The sequence below is a fragment of the Lontra canadensis genome, unplaced genomic scaffold (genome assembly GCF_010015895.1).
Source record: "Lontra canadensis isolate GAN:19392208 unplaced genomic scaffold, GSC_riverotter_1.0 scaffold1, whole genome shotgun sequence".
In the NCBI taxonomy this organism is placed as follows: domain Eukaryota; kingdom Metazoa; phylum Chordata; class Mammalia; order Carnivora; family Mustelidae; genus Lontra; species Lontra canadensis.
Window position 1 is genome coordinate 53,877,791 of NW_022630995.1, and position 16,127 is coordinate 53,893,917.

The window sequence follows — 16,127 nt, forward strand, 5'->3', positions numbered from 1 at the left end:
AAGAGTAGAGACTCCGAAATGTGCTTGTACTATTGTTCTATTATTCTTCCAGCTAAAATCATTTTTTTATTTCTCTTAACTTCAATCATTTCTCATCTTAATCATAATTCAACACTGAATTAAGTATTTTACCTGATTTTTTAGCAATACTAATACTAGTTTCACCTATTTTTCTGAGCTTACAAATGAACAAAGGAAAAATCTAAAAAAACAAGAATTTAACCAAAGCCTGACATTTCTTCAACCTTCCTTTCTTTCTTTCTTTTTTTTAAGAATTTATTTATTTGATAGAGATCACAAGTAATCAGAGAGGCAGGCAGAGAGAGAGAGAGAGAGAGGAGGAAGCAGGCTCCCTGCTGAGCAGAGAGCCCGATGCGGGGCTCGATCCCAGGACCCTGAGATCATGATCTGAGCTGAAGGCAGAGGCTTTAACCCACTGAGCCACCTAGGCGCCCCTCAACCTTCCTTTCTTAACCTGCTGTCCTCATTCATATCAGAAGTCAGCATTATACTTAATTGCCTTCTGACAACCCAAATTACAGCTTGTGACTCAGTCTGTTGCTTCCCCCACTTTCACTTATTTATTTATATAGTTGTATATATACGTATATATTTATGATCCTTCAGAAATTGTTTATTATACAAAGGGCAGAATGTTCTAAAGGAAATAAATGCTTTGTATTTTGATTTTAAACTAGTATTTCTTTAGTATACAAGTTGGACGTGTTTATTTTAGGAAATTCAAAAATACAGATAAGACAGAAAGAAAAAATTACCCCTACCTCCGTGATCTGTAGATAACTTTTAAACGTTTTTATATGAATGTAAAATATATGTTTGTATGTGTTTATTCTTTAATTATAGCAGTATATACTATATGCACAGTATGTATGATTTCTGTGATAATTATTAAGATAATAATTATCTATAATTTTTGTGCCTATTGTGCTCACTGGGTGTATAAAGTCTAGACCATCTTTTGCAATGGCTGCACAGTATTTCATTGTAGATTTATAATTAATTTACTTATTTCATTTAATACCCATTGCTGCATATCTCAGTTTATTTACATTCAGATAGATCTTGTACTTTATGTTCATTTTAGTGCTTTTTTTGGTGGGGGTAGTTAACAAAATTAGCTAAGCTTTGGAACTTGCATATAGACACATATTTGTTGCTTTTTTCACCCCAGATATTCTTCCTCCAGGTTTCTTAGGTAAATTCTTCTACTTTTATTTCCTTTTTTTGAATTAAAAAAAAATATAATTAAATTGTAGCCTTGAGAATGATGATATTAATTATTGCAATACATCTGTATCTGTTCAAGAATGAAGACAGCCATATATTTTGAGGGAAATTCAATTAGTACTATCAAAAATATAGAGCCTCTTGAAAAGGCATGTAGAAACTATACATTATAGATATCTCTAGCTTCTTTCTTATCCTCTTATAAATAAGTGATAAATAATTGTGGTTTCTTTGTTGTCATTGTTAAAAATGGTTTAATATTTAGATGCGGGGACTACAGGTATAGGTATTTCTCACCATGCAAATCTGTATATAGGAATCAAATAGATTAGTGTATGTTTTTAGATAAATCGTTGGAAATCCGAACCGTTGTTAACTCACTTTCCAAAACTGAGAAACCAAATATATTGGCTAGCAAAGGATTCTTATATATTACTCTAAGTTATTTTTTGTTATACAATTAAATGCATAGTATTTTAACTTTATAATACATTGATTTAGATAGAATTGCATATCTACTGCTGTTTCTGTGGAAAATACATTCTAAATTTCATACTACTACCTTAAATCAACTGTGGCACAGAGCATATTTTTAAGTTTAAGACTTTTGTATTGTATATATGAGTGTTTTAAGAGGTTTGTATTTTAATTCTTGAGTTTGATTCAGAACCACCTCCAGATTGAATGGTTTGAAGGAAGCTTTTAAGTGGTGCTAATTTTTATTTTGTTGGAAACAAAACAGAAGCCTTAGTTTTCTATCTTCTTTGGTATGTTTTGTGACTTTTTCTCCTTCTGGGGAAAATATTTTGGCGAGAAGGGGGACTCTACAAAGAAGGTTTGAATGTCATAAACTTCAACTTTTATGTATGCCCAGAAAAGTTCCTTATATTCTGTGCTTCTTTTCCTTCTCCATCTTTCCAAAACTTGTTTTTCCTGTGCCACAGAACTTTTAAGCAAAAATTCCCTCTTTTTTTCTGCTTTAGTCAGTCCTTTCTCATGTCTTATTTGTGAGCTGGTTTCTTTCACCTGTGGGATCATCTGATTTACATGCCGTTACTATGAATATTTACAAAAATTTGTAGAGTGTGGTTGACCTGTGTAAACTGATGGAGCCAAAGGGAGATTATGTCAGAGGTCTGCAGGCTATAGCATATTAGCCAAATCCAGCTTTTTAATTATTTTTGAATGGCCTATGGGCTAAGAATAATTTTTACATTTTTAAATAGTTGAAAAAAATCAAAAGATTAATATTTCATGACATATGAGAATTATGACGTTCAAATGTAATTGTTCAGTTAATAAATTTATATTGAGAACACATCTCATTTGTCGAAATGTCAGTGGCTACTTTTGTACTACAAAAGTAGTGTTGAATGGTGTGGCAGGTGGTCTGGCCTACAAAACCTGAAATACTTACTATGTGGCTGTTAATAGAAAAGGTTTGCTAACCCTTGAGTGTACCACTGACTGAAATTTAGTATCTTTGACTTAATATCTTTTTCAACTGTAAACAGTATATGATAGAGACAACAAAACTACCTTTTAATGAGATTTATTAGGTAAAACATTAAAAAATTTTATATGAGTATAGTTGACACACAGTGTTACATTGGTTTCAGGTGTTGCAACATAGCGATTCAGCTTCTCTACATGTTATGCTGTCCTCACCAAAAATAGAGCTGTCATCTGTCACCATACAAGGCTATTACAGCGTCATTAACTATATTCCCTATGCTGTGCCTTTATTCCTGTGATTTATTCATTCCATAACTGGAAGCCCTCCCCTGAGACAATTTTGCCCATCCTCTCACCCACCCCCTGTTCCCTCTGGCAACCATCAGTTTATTTTGTGTTTTTATAGGTCCAGTTCAGTTTTTAGTTTACTTATTTGATTTAGATTCCACGTGAGTGAAATCATATGGTATTTGTCTTCCTCCTTCTCTCTTATTTCAGTTATGTAATATTCTCTGGATCCATCCATGCTCTTACAAATGTCACAGCCTCATCCTTTTTTAAGGCTGTGTAATATTCCTTTGGGGGGATCTTGCATCTTCCTTCTCTATTTATCTATTGGTGGACACTGGATTGCTTCCTATATCTTGGTTATTGTAAATAATGCAGCAAATATAGGGGTTCATATGTCTTTTTGAATTACTGTTTTTGTTTTCTTTGGGTAAATACCCAGCAGTGCAATTATTGGATCATATGGTATTTCAAATTTAATTTTTTGAGGAACCGCCATACTGTTTTCCACACTCCCCCAGTTTGTCTTCTCACTAACATCATACAAGGTTTTCTTTTTCTCCATATCCTCTCCAACTCTTGTTATTTCTTGCCCCCCTTTTTTTTTCAAATTTTTATTTAAATGCTAGTTAGTTAACATACAGTGTAATATTAGTTTCAGGTATAGAATTTTGTGACTTGCATACAGCAACCAGTACTCATCACGAGTGCCCTCCTTAATACCCATCACTTATTTGCCTTTTTGATTTTAGCCATTCTGACAGATATAAGGTGATATCTGATTGTGGTTTTGATTTACATTTCCCTGGTGATGAGCAATGTTGCAGATCTTTTCATGTGCCTGTTGGCCATCTGTTTATCTTCTTCGGAAAAATGTTTCTTTCAGTCCTCTGCTCATTTTTTAGTAGTTTTGTTTGTTTGTTTGTTTGTTTGTTGTGGGGTTTTTTTTGTTGTTGTTTTTGTTTTTTTTTTTTTTGGATATTGAGTTGAATAAGTTCTTTATATATTTTGGATATTAACCTCTTAACCTTTTACTGGACATATTATTTGCAAATATCTTTTCCCATTCAGTACATTGCCTTTCTGCTTTGTTAGTGGTTTCCTTTGCTCTCCAGAAGCTTTTTATTTTGATGTAGTCCCAATAGTTTATTTTTGCTTTTGTTTCTTTGCCCTAGGAAATATATCTGGAAAAATATTGCTACCACTAATGTCAGAGTAATTGCTGACTCTGTTCTCTTTTAGGATTTTTATGGTTTCAGATCTCACATTTAGGTCTTTAAGCCATTTTGGGTTTTTTGTGTGTATAATCTGAGAAAGTGGTCCAGTTTCATCTTTTACATGTAGCTGTCCAGTTTTCCCAGCATTTATTGAAAAGGCTATGTTTCCCTATAGTGTTTTCTTGCCTCTTTTGTTAGATGAAATATTTTGAATGCTTATTTTGTGTCAGGAACTGTAATGAGCAGTGAGGAAAAAAATGAGTAAGTGGGATTTCTTCTAGGAATTCATTGCCTAGTATTAAGTCAGTAGTTTTCCAATATGGATTATTTATTTTAAAACCAGAGAATCTAATACTGCTCTATTTTATAGTTACATAAATTATATTAGCTATTATCATTGTGCACACAAAAACTTATCTGCGTGTATTCATCATGTATTTATAATACCAAGCTTAGAGAAATAGACTAAATATCCAACAATAGAATATTGATTAAATAAGTTATGATACATCTGTTTGATGGTCCATACTTATTTATTAAAAATGATTTAGAAGTATATTTGAGCATAGGAAATACTTGTGACAAATATGTGTATAATATCCTAATTTTTAAAGGAAATATCATTCTTTAAAGCAGTTTAAGTTTATAGGAAAAACCAAGTAGAAAGTACAAAGATTTCTGATATACCCTACCTCCTCCAAGGTTTCTCTGTATTAATATCTTTCATTAGTGTTGTACATTTGTTAGAATTATTGACCCAATATTGATGTCTTTTATTACTTAAAGCCTCCATAGTTTACATTAGCCAAGTCTGTGTGTGTTGTAATGTGCATTTTGGCAAATTCATAGTCACATATTCATATTACAGTATCCTACACAATAGTTTCATTGCCCTAAAAATCACCTGTAGTCCACCTTTTATTTCCCCGTCCCCAACCTATGTCAAACACTGCTCTTTTTACTGTCTCTCCTTTTTTCTTCTTCATGTCATATAGTTGAAATCATACAGTATTTCTTTTTTGTTTTTTGTTTTTTTAAGATTTTATTTATTTATTTGACTGACAGAGATCACAAGTAGGCAGAGAGAGAGAGAGAGGAGGAAGCAGGCTCTCTGCTGAGCAGAGAGCCTGATGTGGGGCTCCATCCCAGGACTCTGGGATCATGGCCCGAGCCGAAGGTAGAGGCTTTAACCCGGTGAGCCACCCAGGCGCCCCCAGTATTTCGTTTTTTCAGACTCATTATTTCACTGAATAATATCCATGTAAGGTGCTTCTATGTCTTTTCATGGCATCTTAGCTCATTTCTTTTTATTAACTGAATAATACTGCATTGGGTGGATGTAGCATAGTTTGCTTATGCATTGATGTACTTGAAAGACATCTGGGTTGCTTCCAAGTTTTGGTAACTATTAATAAAGCTGCTGTAAACATTTGTGTGCAAGGTTTTGTATAGACATAACTTTTCAACTCATTTGCCTAAATACCTAGGAGCACCCTTACGAGATGGTGTAGAAAGATTATGTTAAGCTTTGAAGAAACTGTAAGACTATCTTCAATGGCCGTACCATTTTGTGTTCTCACCAGCAATGAATTGAAGTTCCTTTTGCTCTGCATTTACGCCAGCATATGATGTTGTCCATGTTTCAGACTTAAACTGTTCTAGTAGGTGTGTAGTGGTAGCTCATCTTAAATTTTCAGTTCTCTAATGGGATATACTATTGAGCATCTTGTCATAATCTTATTTGCTATCTACATATCTTCTTGGGTGAGGTGTTCAGACTGTTTTTGGTACTTGGTAATGATGACAGATAATAAAAATGATAGAATGAGGAAATACTTCTGCTTTTATTTTCTGAAATAGATTGTAGAGAAATCATCTGGGTTGGAGCTTTCTGTTTGGGAAAGTTGTTAATTTTTTATTTAATTTTTTTTTTAAAGATTTTACTCATGTGTCAGATAGTGGGAGAGAGAGAGCACACAAGTAGGGGGATGTAAAGGTAGAGGAAGAAGCAGGCTCACCACTGAGCAAGGAGCCCAATTCAGGACTCGATCCCAGAACCCTGGGAACAAGACCTTAGCTGAAGGCAGATGCTTAACCAGCTGAGCCACCCAGGAGTCCCTGATTTAATTTCTTGTAGATATAGTCCTGTTGAGATGATCTATTATTTCTTATTTGAGATTTGGTAGATAATGTCTTTCAAGGAATTTGTCCATTTCATCTGGTGTTACCAAATTTGTGGGCAACTCATTTGCATAATATTTTATTATCTTTTTATTATTCATAAAATCAACAGTGATGACCCCATCTTTAATTTCTGATATTTTCTCTTTTTTTACTTGGTTAGTCTGCATAAGGTTTATCAATTTTTTTGATATTTTCAAAGAATCCGCTAATGCTGATTTTTAAAAAGGCATAGAATATAAACTAGAAGGATATATTGCAAAATGTTAATCATTATGTCTGGATAATGGGATTACAAATAGTTTTCTCTTTTCTCCTTTGTAGTTTTCAGTGCAGTTAAGACGTAGTTTTATAATGAAAAATTATTTTTTAGTAACATTGCCCACTGTTCAGTATCTTTCCTCAAAATCAACATAGTTAAACCACTTTTTCATGACCTTGATGAGAAATCTAGTTCAGTATTCTCTTTTTTCACTTTTCATTGGGCTTTGTCTTTAGGAACTTTAAATTTATTTCTTATGGTGAAAGGGTACAAAAGAGAATAAAAATGTTCAAAGGAAGTAAAATTATCTGAAAGAAAATGAAAGTAACGCCTATTGAACTTCTTAGGTGTTCTGTGTATGTTCTTATTTAATTTTGACTATAGTCTTAAGATGCAGTCATTATCCTCATTTTAACAGATGAGGAAATGAAGCCCAGAGAAAGTAACTTGCAAAGGCCACATTTAGTATTTGGAAGATATCTCAGTACCAAGGCTCTCTAATTTCAAAGTCTGTTATCTTTCCAAGACAAATTAGGTAAAATGATTGGAACCAGACTTTGACCACGAATATATATATCCATGGTGAAAAGGTTGATCTTTTGTTAGTCATTTACTATTACTTTTTCTTTTTTTTTTTTTTTTAAGATTTTATTTATTCATTTGACAGAGAGCACAAGCAACAGGAGTGACAGGCAGAGGGAGAGGGAGAAGCAGGCTCCCACTGACCAGGGAGCATGTAATGCAGGGCTCCCCATCCCAGGACCCTGGGATTGTGACCTGAGCTGAAGGCAGATGCTTAATTGACTGAGCCACCGAGGCACCCTACTATTACTTTTCATTATGACATTGCCTTTTATTAATAAGACTGTTTCTGGAAGGTACATAATTTGACCCTTTTGAGCTTATACAACTTCATGTATTAAAATTGCAAAATGAGAGACAATTTATTTTATGGATATCTGATTTATTGTCATATTTTGCTTGAGAAGTAAATCTGTTTTATTATAGTATTTACTTAACTTTTACAGCATGAAAAGATAACCTGGACAGAGAAATCTGGCCTAGAGTTGATTTTTCAAAATTTATTTTCCAATAAAAAAATAATATATCTCACCATCATTTATTTGGACTCAAAATCAAAAGTTCCATAGAAAGAAGTGTTATTAAATATTGGTAAGTAAAGTTGTAGATTTTTTACCCACAAAATGTAATAGCATTTATATAATTGTTGATTATTCAGGGCCATTTATTTAATCACACAGGCATTTATTTTAATTAATGTTTCTTTGAAGAACTTCTAAATAACTAAAATAAATGAGATAATCTCAGCATACCCAATTTTATCTTATAACTGGTAATTGTTTTAATTATTCCAAACTCGTTGTTCTTCAATTCAACATATTTATCACTAAAACTTCATGAAACCCTACAGTGATTTTTCAAAAATACCTCTTCTCCAGGACTACTAGCTATTTTTAAAAAATTCTAATGCTGGATTCCCTTCATATCTTTTATTCATGAAGCCATAATAAAAAAGCAGTAAGATTTCCTTGATCTATCAAAATTGTTATGCTTAGCATATGAGTCAAGTTCTTGCACAATAATACTGCCTAACAAATAGCTCTAAAATCTATTGCATCCTTATGGGCAATCTGATTCACTGGGCTTCAGGGATCACTTCTGATGACTGCCGGTCCCAGTCTGAAAGAGTAATGGCTATGTGGGGCAAGTTCTTTTCCATGTTGGATGGTTGAAACTCAAGATAACTGGGGCAAGTTGCCATACCTTTTAAAGCCTCAGCTTGGAATATATATTGTCACTTTTCCCACATTCATTCTACTGAAAGTTCTGCCTTCCTAGTAAGAGACATTGCACAATTCCACGTTTAAGAGTGTGAATGTAGGGGCACCTGGGTGGCTCAGTGGGTTAAGCCTCTGTCTTCAGCTCGGGTCATGGTCTCAGGGTCCTGGGATCGAGCCCCGTGTCGGGCTCTCTGCTGGGCGGGGAGCCTGCTTCTCTCTCTCTCTCTGCCTGCCTCTCTGCCTGCTTGTGATCTCTGTCTGTCAAATAAATAATAAATAAAATCTAAAAAAAAAAAAAAAAAAGAGTGTGAATGTATTATTCTATTATAGTGATAGGTCAAAGGATTGAATAAAATTATAAACCTAGGTAACTACAATTCTGGGTTTTTAATTGTATAGATTCCTTAAACTTTCTGATTTATCAAATCATTTGCAAAATAGTGGTCAGTTTTCTTAAACTGGTATATTAAAATTATCTGTCTTCTGCAAATGACCCATATTAAATACATTTGTGATTGTGCAGGATTTAAAAATAATTACTGATGACCCTACTTTGTTAGTAACTAGCCTTTGGATGGTGTTTTATAGTTTATAAAATATTTTCACATTTTTTCATTTGATCCACAAATAAGGTGGTGGGATCATTATTTTACAGACAGGAAAATTAAAAACTTCATAACTTGACAGGGTAACAACTAGTACGTTCTATTCCAGTTGAAGACTTTAAACCCAGTTATCTTTCCATTACCCTGTGCTGGGTCCCATTGGTCCACCATTGGTCTACCATTTCTAAGTTTGGATAATATTAGAAATATTTCTAGACCAGGGCCCAAACCAAAGGGAGCTATTAGTACACTCCTTATACTCCAGCAGATTACATTATCTTCTATTCTGACTTGTGTATATCTCAGTTGATGCAAGAATTTCTTGGGGGCTGATCCTAACTGGTATTTATTTATTACCATTCCAAGAAAAGGTAAGCTTACTTCCTGCGTACTTTAACAGAAACATGTATTCAACTTATTTATTTTGAAAGTATGAGAGAAAATTACTGTGGTATATCAATGCTTTTCACATTAGTACCCATGTAACTGCCTCAGATGATAATTGATTCATATACTGGAGGTTCTATATAGGATTTATTTGGGAAAGGAACTTGAGGGGAGTTTTACTGCAAGAAGTAAGTTTGAAAAATCATTGTACCAAGTATAGTTAGGTTGGCAGTGTTGTTACAGTGTCATAAAATTTCTTCATCATAAAATGTTTGTTTTGCACAAACTTTCTAATAGTTGGATTATATGAAACATTCTTGTGAAAAAAAATTCATGTTTTGTGTGGAATAATGTAGCTTGTTTACCTGCCTTTTACTTGAACTCTTGGAACACCACCTTTAAACAATGTAATAAAAATTTGATTTGACTTCTTAGCTATGGATTTCTACTTTTTTTTGGAGGAGCATATCATTTTCTCAAATCTATGGGGTTTTCTGGTGCTGTACTCCATTTGTCTGTTTTATGTTGCTTTCATGATGTGTAAAATTTATTTTTCCCCATACCTCCCTATTTTGATTTCTTTCATAGTGAAAATTAAAAATTAGTAGGTAATTATAAGTTAAATCTTTTAGAAGGTTAGATGATACTTAAAACCCTATTGTTAGAAAATAAATTTGTAATCAGCTCATTGTTCTTGCTACTTTGTCCCATAATAGTGGAAAATTACTCTCCTTACAGTCTTCTCTGTTTATTTCTTTCTAGATGTCATCACTTTAATTTTAAAGTTAGGCCTTCTCCCCTTACTATTAGTAGTTAGTTGTTTTTTGGTTTTTTTTTGTTTTTTTTTTTTTAATGAGTCTTTGCTGTGGAGAGTGGTAATTTTATTTGTTTTAATAAAGTTAGTGTATTTAATGAATATTTTTCCCTCTTTTAAAGACTGTGAACCAGAAGAGCTGACTGACTGGTCTATGGATGAAAAATGTTCATTTTGTAACCTACAGAGAGAAGCAGTCAGTGTAAGTTTTAGTGCTATGAAATTATTTCTGAACTAATTGCACAAATGTAACACAATTTTTTTAATTTGTTCTGAAAATTGGTGACTTACAATGGAAATTTAAATACTTGATTTTGGTAATGAGAAGAATATTTTAAAGTCTTATGTTAGAAGGCTAACATTTAGCTTGACTTGCAGGTGAAATCACAAAACACTCATCCTTTTTGCTTATTTCACATTTCTTCCTTACAGCTCCCTGACTCATGAAGTTCAGTTTAGATCTGTTTTGTATTTAGGTAGGCAGTGGTGAGCTCAGAGGCCTAGCTTGGTTTGAGACCACTCTATAGTCTGATTTCTTAGGAATCTATAGTTGGGAGGATAACGTGGTACTACTTTTTAGCCTTTTACTTTCTTGAAGTCTTCTGGATATCAGAATTATTTCCTGTGTAAATGATTGAATTGTGTCTACTATAAACGGGCATAAACTAGACAAGCAGCATCTTCTTGTATGGTGTGAAATCCTAATTCTTTACTATTGTGAGAAAGGCTGAGAAGAAATGAGAATTTGACCCATTTGGTCAGATTAGTGGGTAAACATAACTACTTTGTTGTTAAAACTCTCATTACTGGCATGCTGTATAGTGAATTTATTTAGCAATGTATTTTATGTACACTCCTCCCCCCCCTTTTTTTGGCTATAGTTTGCTGAGAAATAAAGCTAATTTGATATCAGAGCTAAATTTATTTTCTCCTGACTCCTGTCCCAAATTTTATGTTCTCTCTATGTAATTTGTTAAATAGAACAAATGAGCATTTAGAGAATATTTTTTGGCTATTTTTAATGGAATCACTTGTGTAATTAAAATGGATTGTTTTTTGTTGCTTTGTTATAATTTTAGGATTGTATACCATCTCTTGATTCTTCACAGTCAACCCCAACGGAGGAACTATCATCTCAGGGCCAGTCCAACACTGAAAAGATTGAATGCCAAGCAGAAAATTACCTAAATGCACTCTTTCGAAAGAAAGGTAATATTGGTATACCTTTTCATTTAATATTAGCAATAAAGATCTAGACTGTTTGTATTTGTCTCACAAGTCTTTTTTATATGCCAGTCTTTATTCTATTTTTTATTATTTTTTTATCTTTAGTTTTTCTTCACATTTTTAGGGACATTAGGATTCTCAGTTACTGTAGTGGTAATCTTCTATTAGCCATTCCTTTTCACCACTCTTTTCTCAAATCTCTTCCTGACTTTATCAGACATTTTTCTCATCTACTATAGGCAGACAGGAAATTTTTTTATGCTTCTGGTCTTCCTTATTTTGTTGCTGTTCTTAAGACTTCAAAAGTTCTTTCATGTTCAATAAGTGATAGATATATACAAAGCTGTCTTTAGAAATATAACAGTTAAATCATTTATCAGCCGGGTTGGAGTATATTTGCTGGCTTGGGGTTTCAGTGTTTCTTTGGTAGCTTGAGTATGCTTACTTAACATTAAATGTCAAATGTTCTTTTTTGCTTCCTGTCTGTCTAAATTATTTAAACCAAATGAGGCTTGTTTCACTTGTTCCCTTACTTCATACACATGTATCAGAGAGAAGTAGTTTTTTATCTTAGTTACTTGAGAAAAATTTTAATAAATATAGAACCTTCCATTTTTTGTTCTTGGCAATTTCTTCGTTAGTAGAGTGTCTTAATTTTCACCATATAGATCTTTGGAGTGAGTCATGGTGTAGGGGGAATGCAGGTTGGGAGCAGTTACCATTCTGCCTCCCACTTTCCAGAGATCAAGAAAAACATTACTGTATTTCATCTAGGTGTTGACTTTGCCTTACCCCTCTTTGAAATTAGGTTAATATTGGATATTTTTCTCTTAAATTGCTAACTTCCAGATTTTAATTAATAATATGGAAAAGAATTTTCATCTTTGAGCAAGGAGGCTTTTGTTTAGTCCTCAGTGTTAAGAGTTCTTTTCTGTGTTGAAATATAAGAATCTGTGATTACATTCATTACATTAAAAAAAACTAAAGTTAAGGGGCGCCTGAGTGGCTCAGTCAGTTGAGTGTCCAGTTGTTGAGTTCAGCTCAGGTCATGATTTCAGGGTTATGAGACAGAGCCCCTTGTCAGGCTCAGTGCTCAGTGAGGAGTTGGCTTGAGAGTCTCTCTCTCTCTCTCTCTCTGCCCCTCCCCCCATATATGTGTATGTTCTCTATCTCTTTCTCTCCAATAAATCTTAAAAACAAAAAAATAAAACAAAACAGAAAAACCCCTAAAGCTAAGAACTATATTTTTTAAAGTGTAGGAGACTGAAAATCTCTTCCTATATGTTACTGAAGTGCTCAGTGTTGAGAAATTGGCATTTCTCTTGAAAAAAGTTTGAGAGAGAGAGAGTGGAGGCAGGGGGAGGGACAGAGGAAGAGGAAAAGAGAGTAGCTTAAGTTGACTCCACATTCAGCAGAGAGCTTGTTGTGGGGCTCAGTTCTATGACCTGAGATCATGACCTGAGCTGAAATCAAGAGTCAGATGCTCAACCAACTGAACCACCTAGGCATCCCTAGAAATTTTTTTTATCTGAACCAATATTAAAAATATTTTACATGCTTTCTTTAAGAACTTTATAACATTAATTTAGAAAATTTTATTCTGCCTGTGTATTTACACTTATAAGAAGAATTTTGTTACAGACTTCTATCACTAAGAGAAGTGGAAGAAATAAATGTACACATTTATACATGCACACAATAAGTTTCACTCACCTTAGAACTCATTACTCAGTCTCCTTTTCCTTGAGTGATTTATAATGATAGTAGCTAGAATTATCAATAATAATGACCTATAATTTTTGATAGTATGGAGTAACCTGTGCTCCATTGCCCTGTTAAGAGTAATCAGAAAACACTTGGTACTATTTCAGCTGATTCAAGCATCTGGGTCTTCAAGAGGTCTCCTACCAAAGGTTGGGTGAGTGTTCATGGATATTTAGTGACCTCTCCATTTGGGGATAATCTTGGTTTTCTTCAAGATCTTTGAAGGATTGCAGAGTTTTTAAATGAAAGATTCCTACTGGAGTTTTTTTGCTTTACTTCGCATCTTACCTTTGTTAATTCCTTTATTTGTAGTCCAATGTGATTTTCCAGATTTAATTAAACAAGGATTTTTCTACTCATTTACTTGGTTTTGGTTTTGTTCCTTATTTTCAAATTTTCTTTGAATAAAATCATTTTAGAGGTTTCCAGTATGGTCCAACTAGGATAAGGCCAGAAGGTAATACCAGTATCTTTAAGTGATGATAACTCTGTCATTAATTAGATAATTCTGCTGTTAACTTTACATGGAAATAAAAGGCATAAACATGTTTTTAAAAATATGTTTATGAGTGTTTGGAGTAACAAATAAAATGTTGATAAAGGATATTGTTGGTGAAGCTTTTGATTCCTGAAAAGTTCCCAAATTCAGCCATTTTCAGGAATTCTGGATATTAGTAATGTTAGTGTTATTGATAAGTACAGATACTGATCTTTTGCTCAGTTTGAGGAACATATTATGTTAATCATCTTGCCAAAACATAAAGAAATCTCTTTGTAGCTTTATTGTAGCTTGTTTATTATTTCTCCTAACTATGGTTTTAGGACAATGATAATGATAAATGTAAGCTGTTATTAAGAACCCACTACACAGGATAATGATGATGATTGATGTCATCAGTTCTGATTGAGCACTAAGACCTTTTTATGCCTTTTCATTTAATCCGAAAACAATGTTAAGAGATAGGTACTATTGTTATCATTTTAACAGGTAGAGACAGTGAAACAGAGAAGTTAAATAATCTGTCTTCTGGTTCTGTTATGAACATTTGAGTCCTCAAGAGGTTTAAAAAAAAGTTGAGAAGTGTTCTGTGTGAGAAGCACCTATATTCTTTTATGTACGAAGTAGGAAAATCTTCCTATTCTCTACTGCTTAGCCCCTGGGATTAGAATTATTTTAATTGAATTAGGCAGACTAGAGAGGACTTATGAAAAATGCTGTATTTCTCATACATTTCCATTCTTCCTTTAAATGAACTAGAAACAGTTTTAGTGATTAGTCTCCTTACAGAGTTTAATAATAGATTGGAGAAAACTTAAATACTAAATATAGTTTGCCAACCCCTTGTAATTAAAAGCTTGTCAAAAATACTTTTTCAGGGTTAAATAAATATAATGGGGGAGGGTGGTATTTTAGTACAGAGCTGAACTTTTAACTAGTTTTGAATATTCCTGAGAAATTTTTTAGAATTGAATTCCTTCTAGAGGTTAACCTTAAAATTCTCTAGAGTATAAAATAGAATGAAAGTTCCATGATAATAGGCACTTTGTTTTGTTAATTGCAGTATCCTCAGTATTTAGAAGTGCTTGTCATATCTGTCTTGAGTAAATATTTCTTTTTTCTTTTTTTTTTTTTAAGATTTTATTTATTTATTTGAGAGAGAGACAGTGAGAGAGAACATGAGTGAGGAGAAGGGCAGAAAGAGAAGCAGACTCCCCGTGGAGCTGGGAGCCCGATGCGGGACTCGATCCTGGGACTCCGGGATCATGACCTAGGCCGAAGGCAGTTGTCCAACCAGCTGAGCCACCCAGGCGTCCCTTGAGTAAATATTTCTTGAACATATGAATGAGTGCTAATAAACTGTCCAGATATATTCTAGTTTCTCTATATACTCTGGTATTAGAACTTACTTGTTTTATTTGGAGAAAGAAATTAAGTTAGCATGTACATTTGGTTTACCTTTCCCTACTTTGTACTAAAGTTTATTGCTGTGTATAGTTTGAATATCAGTCAGTTTGTTTTGAAGTGTGTAGAAACATACACTTATAGATATAAAATGCTTTTCCAAAGTATCCCCATCATATGTAAACTAAATTATTTTGACTTTTAGCTTCACCTTCTCTGATTACTTGAAGCAGTATAAGTTACTGGTTTATGAGTCAGGAAGATGTCTCATCTTTTATTTTTAAATTAAAGAAGGCTACTTGACTAAATTGGAAAGATAGTATGCACATAGTAGTTGAATGAATCATACTGCTAAGTATATAATAAAATGAAATCTTTCTTCATCAAATTATGTGTTTCCCCTGCTTTATCTTTTATCCCCACACACATTTAGCATTCATGTAACTCCTGTTCTGTTTTTTTTGTTTTCAAAGAGCTTTCCTGATATATTTGATGCAGTTAGTTGAAAGCTGCTATTAACCAACCCTCTCCCCTTAAATTAATTGGCAGCCAGGTTTTATATAAAGTGTTTCAACCTTTTCTGAACACAAATCCTTTTCCTTTAATTTTAAACTCTTAATTTTTAAGTTTTATACTGTATCAAGATATAAATATTAATATGGCTCAGTAACCAATTGGTTATCACCAATAAATAATAAAGCCTTTGATTTCTTAGAAACAGGAGTGTTGATCTTTTAGATTGCTTTTCTCTAAATGTAGGTATCCTTGAGCAACTATGTAGGTTTGACCTGATTCATTCAGGCCCTGAGTTTTTCTTATACAAATGTGTCTTTATGAGACCATTGTGGGTCCTACGTTGAATTTCTGGGCTGCATTTTGGAACTCTCAGGAAACCGTACGTTAGTGCCATAAAATAATTCACATACTGTTATGGACCATATTCAGAGGTGTTTATGAAAAGATTTGTCATATAC

General features: G+C 33.3%; 1 protein-coding gene across 17 annotated transcripts in view; it reads left to right on the top strand.

Moving 5' to 3' along the window:
- Window positions 1-16,127, top strand: part of LCORL (ligand dependent nuclear receptor corepressor like) — a 156,960-nt gene that overhangs the window by 39,386 nt on the left and 101,447 nt on the right. For 13 of the 17 annotated variants that reach the window (XM_032854303.1, XM_032854293.1, XM_032854276.1 and 10 more), the window contains exons 3-4: window positions 10,382-10,461; window positions 11,339-11,468. In XM_032854303.1, coding sequence (XP_032710194.1) covers window positions 10,382-10,461; window positions 11,339-11,468 — 210 coding nt within the window. Of the gene's footprint in view, window positions 1-10,381; window positions 10,462-11,338; window positions 11,469-13,357; window positions 13,405-16,127 lie in introns of all 17 variants that reach the window. The other 4 variants (XM_032854326.1, XM_032854310.1, XM_032854316.1 and 1 more) reach the window with 2 other exon arrangements.